The 7,500-nt window shown below is 40.3% G+C and overlaps 1 protein-coding gene across 2 annotated transcripts in view; it reads right to left on the bottom strand.

Annotated features, from left to right (window-relative positions):
- Positions 1–7,500, bottom strand: part of rasgef1ba (RasGEF domain family, member 1Ba) — a gene marked incomplete at its 5' end in the record, with an annotated part of 155,507 nt that overhangs the window by 4,499 nt on the left and 143,508 nt on the right. For both annotated transcript variants that reach the window (XM_080039301.1, XM_080039302.1), the window contains 2 exons: positions 1,718–1,813; positions 7,240–7,335. In XM_080039301.1, coding sequence (XP_079895427.1) covers positions 1,718–1,813; positions 7,240–7,335 — 192 coding nt within the window. The remainder of the gene's footprint in view (positions 1–1,717; positions 1,814–7,239; positions 7,336–7,500) is intronic.

The raw sequence follows: 7,500 nt of genomic DNA, 5'->3' as shown, positions 1-7,500 counted from the left end.
TCGTTGTAGGCCTTACACCACCCTACACAGTACACTTTAAGTTTAGCTGAAATTATTGACAAAAATTACTTAAAGACCTACTTCACCGGTGGGAATATGAAGGTGTATTGAACTCTGAGATCCTAATTTGCAAACATTTTAGAAATCGGTTCATCCTAGCCTGAGAAAAGGCAGAAAGAGTGTTTTATGGTCTCACTGTCTAACCCTAAATTTTCCCATGTGTGACATCACTTCAGTAAAAATGTAGGGTTAGGATTAACAGGACAGCTGGGCCAAGGGAAGACTGAGGGAAGAAAAACCTCATTCATTATATTATAATAGCGATTTTATAATGATAGAACGCCGGAATTAGTGTGAATTATTTTACGTGAAACACTATTTGGCTATAAATTCAATCAAACACATTTATACATGCAGTTGGAGTCAATATAAAATATATACATAACTACTAAGTAACTACTAACTAAGCAAACTGTAAAACCTATGTCCATAGAAATGGATAGGGGATCTGAACGGGTTAAGCTAGGCTAACTGAAACTGCCCCATGACCTTACGTACTACACTGTTGTAGTAATGGATAGGGGATCTGAACGGGTTAAGCTAGGCTAACTGAAACTGCCCCATGACCTTAAGTACTACACTGTTGTCATAGTCAGCTGATGTTAAGTGTTAATGTGTCTAAATTTAGTGTATTTAAGTCATCATTGGGAGTTTCCAGAAAGGAATTAATTCCTAAAATAGTTTCTGATTCAGTTAAGGTGTCGCCAGCCACCAGTGGAAATACTTGTGAGTGTGTGAGTGTGAGTGTGTGTGTGTGAGTGTGTGAGTGTGTGTGTGTGTGTGTGTGTGTGTGTGTGTGTGTTGCATGGAAACACAGCTAAACTTTACACACTCAAAACCAACTTCCTCTTTCTCTTAACACTCTTTGAGGAAGTTGAAATAAAACCAAAACCGCACTCAGTCAGTTTGAATGTGTAGTAAATACAGTGACGATTTTCGACTTAAATGTCAGCTAAGGGAAAAAGGGACAATTCTGTTGCCAGGGAAACTCCCTTAAGGGGAATTTTAAATGTAAGTTGACTAGAGAGGTTGAGGTATTCTATTGATATTTTTTTCAAATAGTGAACATTTGTGATTACTGTCTTTATTGAAAAGGTGTGGGCTAACAGAAATACGAAAATAAACGTAATTCTTGACCGGGATTGATTTGCTCATGGTGCATTAATTACACTGAACTGCTAAATTATTTTTGAAAATTAAAACCAATAGAAATAATGATCAAAAAAATTAAGATAAAAGGAAAAACTAGAGCAAAAAATACTAGCGCTAAAAAAAAAAATTACAACAAAATTATAAAATAAAAAAATCCGCAAAATAAATTACTTACACAAATTAAATAATAAATAAATAAAATTTAAATATTTAAAAAAAAACAAAAAAAAATATATAGTTGGCCTATGTAAAAATAAATCAAATAAAAATATGCAAAAAAGAAATCGCATAAGGCAAGGCAAGGCAAGTTTATTTTTAGAGCACATTTCGGACACAAGGCCATTCAAGGTGCTTTACATAAGCAATAACAAAATACAACAAGTAAGAACAAAATACATCAAGCATAGAGCACACATTCAAAAAAAAAAAAAAAAAAAAAAAAAAAAAAATTAATTCAAAATGAGAAATTAAAATAATAATAAAACAATCAAAATAAAAATGTCACCTCAAAGTTGATGTGTCCGTTCTGTAGCCGGTTGACACAGCCCTCGTTGAGGAAGTAGAGATCTTTGATGAGCAGACTGAAGAAAGGGATGACGATCTGAGAGACAACAGAGAGAGAGAGAGAAAGAGATTTAATTCCAAATCACATACTCTTTCTTTTTACTGCACTACATACTAAAGTACAGAAGAGTTTTAGGGCCATAGACAGGAGAGAGAAAAAAAATCAGATAAGGAAGTTTTTTTTTATCATTATGTCGAGAAATGTCAAGAATAAAGACGAACACTCCAACATGCTATCGGAGTTATTATTACATATATACATTTATGTATTTTCGGCATACTACGATTGACGTGTATGTATTGGGACATCCTAACTCTGGCGTACTAGATAGTAGGGAAGTATGGGGATTGGAACGCAGGGTTAATTTCACAGGAGAATTCTCCGGGGGGGATTCCCACCACATGACAAACAGCAGGTGTGTGTGTGGTGTGAATGAACAGCCATTCAAAGGAACAGGGATTAGAACAGACAAAAGAGGAAGATAGAATACTGTTTAATGTGGTCTACAGGGGGAAACCAGGCCTTGGTGTAGGTAAGTTAATAACACAGCTTTTTATTTATTTTTTTTTATTATTTTTTTTTTTTAAGATATTCTTTGTGCATTTTTATGCTTTATTTGATAGTGCAGAGAGACAGAGGTGAAAATGGGGCAGAGAGGGGAGTAACATGCAGAGAACGACCGCGGGCGGGAATCGAATCCGGGTCTGCTGCTGGGCCCGGCCCGGGAGGGAGGGACACCCTACCAACTGAGCTAAAGGCGCCCCCAATAACACAGCTTTAATTTAACCCACTAGCTTTGCATTCTGACTTATTAGTATATACTAGTGGTGGGCCGTTATCGGCGTTAACGTGCTGCATTAACGCCAAGACTCTTATCGGCGATAAAAAAAATATCGCCGTTATTCCACCTGTTCGGCTCAGTCATTTGTACAGTTCAGCTTGGACTCGGCCGTAATGCTGCTGCACACAGACACACACACACACACACACACACACACACAGACACACACGCTGCATGTTAGAGACGAGGGGCGAAGCTTCTCTCACACACCCGCCGCTCTCTCTCTCCATCACTTGCCCACGACACAATCGGGTATTGGAACGCAGGGTGGGTGTGTGTGGCCACCGGTCGCCACGTGACTATAAGTTTCCAAGTTTTAAACAACTATCTCTTCAACGTCACCGTACCCGAATCCTAAATATCCCCATAGCAGACGCTATATTTCATCGGGGGGAAAACTTTGTTTTGCGCCACAGTTCAGACTCGGCCGTAATGCTGCTGCACACACACACACACACACACACAGACACAGACAGGCACACACACACGCTGCATGTCAGAGACGAGGGCGCTACCAAAAAGACGAGGGGAGCGGTTGGAGCAGTTGGAGAGTTTAGAGACACATGCGCACACATTTATTTACATAAAATCGCAATCGCAGTCATTTGTGCAGTTATGTAAAATGTTTCACTAAGGAAAATGACAGAAAAAGTAACGCACAGTGACTTTGATGAGTAGGCCTTACTTTAATCTGATTACTGGTTTGGAGATAGTAACGCGTTAGATTACTCGTTGCTGAAAAAAGAGGTCCGATGCCGGTAACGCGTTACTAAGTAACATCTTGTTGAACATTATTTATTTTCATCACCAATTATCATAGTAGAACAGCTTCCTCAAGCAGTTTGTGATGCATGTTGGAAACAGGAGATGAGCCCCTGGTCTGATGCGCCACCTGGCTTGAGAAACACGTTCTCAAAGACTTACTTTGAGTCATTATTTAGGAGCACACACATATTATGAATGAATTCAAATGAGCCATTTTAATCTAGATTAATCTAGATTAATTCCAAAATTAATCTAGATTAAAAAAATTAATCTATGCCCACCTCTAGTATATACATATAATAGGCCTACTTTTTTTTTTTTTTACAGAAATGGAGTTTGTATGACCCGTTACTGCAGAAAGCAAATTGTTAGTAAAACAGTCAACATTTTTAGACCTTATTGAATACTAGGATTGTATTACTCCACCCTTAGATTTCTAAATTGGGTCGGTTTAAGGATGCATCATTGTCTACTCTGTATGGTAAAGTTGGATCATAAAAAAATCATAAAAAAAAATATTAAAGACAAACTTATCCGACCAACACAGGAGAAGTCAGACTAGAATATAGAGAGGATTTTTTTTTTTTTTTTTTGAGAACAAGAATTCGCCTTTAAAGTCCCTTAAATATTTCATCACCACCTTAGTTCACCCATTCAAGTCACTGCATGTCCAGGCACTAACACACACACACACACACACACACACAGGCATGCGCGCACACACACACACACACAGGCACACAGGCACACACACACACACACACACACACACACACACACACGCACACACCCTGTGATTTTCCTTCTGGTAAATTAGTTGCATACAGTAGATGTGGCTGCCAATGGAGAGCTAGGTTGCACCAGACTTCATTCAAATGACAGTTGATTTTGCACTAGCGTGAATTTTTCAAACCATCACAGAATCAAAACAGTCCAACTGTTCTAAATCTGGTATTTGTCAGTTGGGCTGATAAATAAACCCTGTGTTGTTCCCGTGAGTCAACGGATCGCTGCAACTAATTTACCAGAAGAAATATCACATGATGTATTGCGAGCGATGTGTGTGTGTGTGTGTGTGTGTGTGTGTGTGTGTGTGTGTGTGTATGCGTGTGTATGTTGTCTGTGTGTGTACGTGTTTTTGTATGTGTGTTTGTTGTCTGTGTGTGTGTGTGTGTGTGTGTGTGTGTGTGTGTGTGTGTGTGTGTGTGCATGTGTGTATGTTGTCTGTGTGTGTACGTGTTTTTGTATGTGTGTTTGTTGTCTGTGTGTGTGTGTGTGTGTGTGTGTGTGTGTGTGTGTGTGTGTGTCTGTATGTATGTATGTGTGTGTGTGTGTGTCTGTTGTGTGTGGTTGAGCATTTTTCCAATATTTGACGTTATAACTTAAAGATGAATCGGAATAATCCTCGAGAAAAACCAGGACTACAAATAAGAATCAATAGCAGTAATGTATCATAGCAACAGTCATACAAGTGCACCACCAAATTTGACTTCATCTTCAGCTGTCTGGCATTTTGTTCCACATTTTTATTTTATTGGACCAAGACAACAACGGTCACATCATTTCCATCTTTCTGTCGTTGCAGCAAAGAACAAATTCGACAACAAAAATGGTATTGTTTTGTCCTGCACTGTGGATGCTTTGAGGAGCTTCCACACACACACACACACACACACACACACACACACACACACACACACACACACACACACACACACACACACACACACACACACACACACACACACACACACACACACACACACACACACACACACACACACACACACTTCCCCCTCCCTTCCTCCTAAAAAGGCCAGGTCACAAAAGGACAAGAACATACCAGACTTTCTTGGGAACTTTCCATTTCGTGACCCCGACCTTTTGTCCGAGTCTGTTTTGCTTTTCTGAGCTCCCCAAAAAAAAAAAAAAAAATCTCTCTCCCAAACATTCCAGTAGCCAGCGGACCCTTATTGGCTCTAGAACATTCTGTCTTAATCAAACAAAAACACGTATCCAGCCTGTGATGTACAAGGAAATACTTGACCACTAATGTCTCGCAAACAAGCCACGAGCTACTGTGCTTGCTTCTACACACTCGGTCAACCGAACGCTATGTGCATCTGGCTGGCTTCCATGTTATGTTTCTGTCTCCCACCCTGTCCGTACTGTGAGTGTGTGTGTGTGTGTGTGTGTGTGTGTGTGTGTGTGTGTGTGTGTGTGTGTGTGTGTGTGTGTGTGTGTGTGTGTGTGTGTGTGTGTGTGTGTGTGTGTGCACTGAAAAAAAATCCAGGGTCAATCCACAGCCTAGGCTCTGTAAACGGGGCATTTTGCTAGCTATGGTGGTGGTCACCCTTTGTTTACATACCAGTTTACAGAGCATAGGCTATGTAATTTTTTTTTCAACACACACACACACACACACACACACACACACACACACACACACACACACACACACACACACACACTAACATGTTTTATTTCTGTCTTCCCTCACTGAAGAGAACACACGTTTTGTCAAGACCCTCCTCATATCCTGACCCATTAATAACTCAACCTCAGTTTCCCCCCAAAGGGCTGAACTGTTATGCAACTACCGTCCCAGTCCGCTGCCCTCCTGTTCTTCAAGGAGGTCGTAAACAGAATGTGAAACTTGTTGGTTTCCCAGGCGATGACAACGCCAGACAGACAGAGTGACAGTTTGTTTATGTCCACTGGAGTTCAACATTGCAGCACAAGGGCCTTTAGCTTCATTGGGCCTTTGCAAAACAAAATAAAAATATCCAGAAGGCGATATGTTGTGATATTTATTTCCGTGATATTTCTGTATCATAATTACTGTATTTTTATCACTTTAGTTCCAAATAAAATATATATTTTGAAGGGAAAGAAAATTGCGTTTGATAATTTTTTTTTTTTTTTGGCATTTTCAAGCTTTATTAGACAGTACAGAGTTGAAATGGGGAGACAGAGAGAGAGAGGGGGGGGATGACCTGCAGTAAAGGTCCACGGGTCGGATTTGAACCCGCGACCACTGCAACGAAGGCCGGAGCCAATATGGTACGCGCTCTATCCAAGTGCATGTGTTGTTTTTTGCTATCAAGTTCAACATTGCAGCACTTGAGATGGTTATCACAAGACCAACTGTATGTCCTCATAACACTTATCAGAAGAGAGCTGTGATGCAACTGGTCAAGAGTTGGTTATTCTGAAAACGAAAGGTCACGTATCTTTATTCCTGCAGCAGCTGTAGCTATCAAGTGGTCTGTTGCAAGACACACACCCTGTAATTACTCACTATCAGTGGCTCTGCAATGCAAATGGGACTCTATTGGACATTAACTTAATTAAATGTTTTATTTCTATTCACTCGCTTTTCTAATGTGTATTATGTATTCTAATCTGGCCCCTTTAAAGCATTTTGAAAGGCCTTGTGTCTAAATTGTGCTGTAGAAATAAACTTGCTTTGCCTTAACTACTGTTTACTCGACTCCGCCTTTGTCTTAAACGTTCCTTGATTTGCCAGATTTTGCGAGAATTTCAACTCTGTTTTCAACACATTGCTTTTTAAAATCTCAGTATGTTATTCATACACAGTAGCATGGTGCAGCCAGTATGTGTGTGTGTGTTTGTGTGAGTGAGTGAGTGAGTGAGTGAGTGAGTGAGTGAGTGAGTGAGTGAGTGAGTGAGTGAGTGAGTGAGTGAGTGAGTGAGTGAGTGAGTGAGTGAGTGAGTGAGCGAGCGAGCGAGCGAGCGTGCGTGCGTGTGAGTGAGTGCGTGTTCGTATGCATGTGTGTGTGTGTGTGTGTGTGTGTGTGTGTGTGTGTGAGTGTGTGTGTTTTAAAGCCCTCACCTTTTCTCTGCTGCTGTTGGCGGTGAGTGATCTCTGCGTCGCTCCTCTCAGAGACGTTCTGTAGTTGTAGAAGTTACTGGAAGGATCCATCTGGTGCTGGGGAGGGAGGGGAACAAATACATGAATAAATAAAATGGTAAATGGTAAATGGACTTGACTTACCACATTCACCCATTCACAGACACACTCAGAATTGCCCTAAATACATACATACATTCTTAGTTTGGGCACAAGATAGACTCTGAATTATAAGATAAGAGT

This window comes from Ammodytes marinus (genome assembly GCF_949987685.1).
Source record: "Ammodytes marinus genome assembly, chromosome: 2".
In the NCBI taxonomy this organism is placed as follows: domain Eukaryota; kingdom Metazoa; phylum Chordata; class Actinopteri; order Uranoscopiformes; family Ammodytidae; genus Ammodytes; species Ammodytes marinus.
This window is presented reverse-complemented; position numbering and strand designations above follow the sequence as displayed.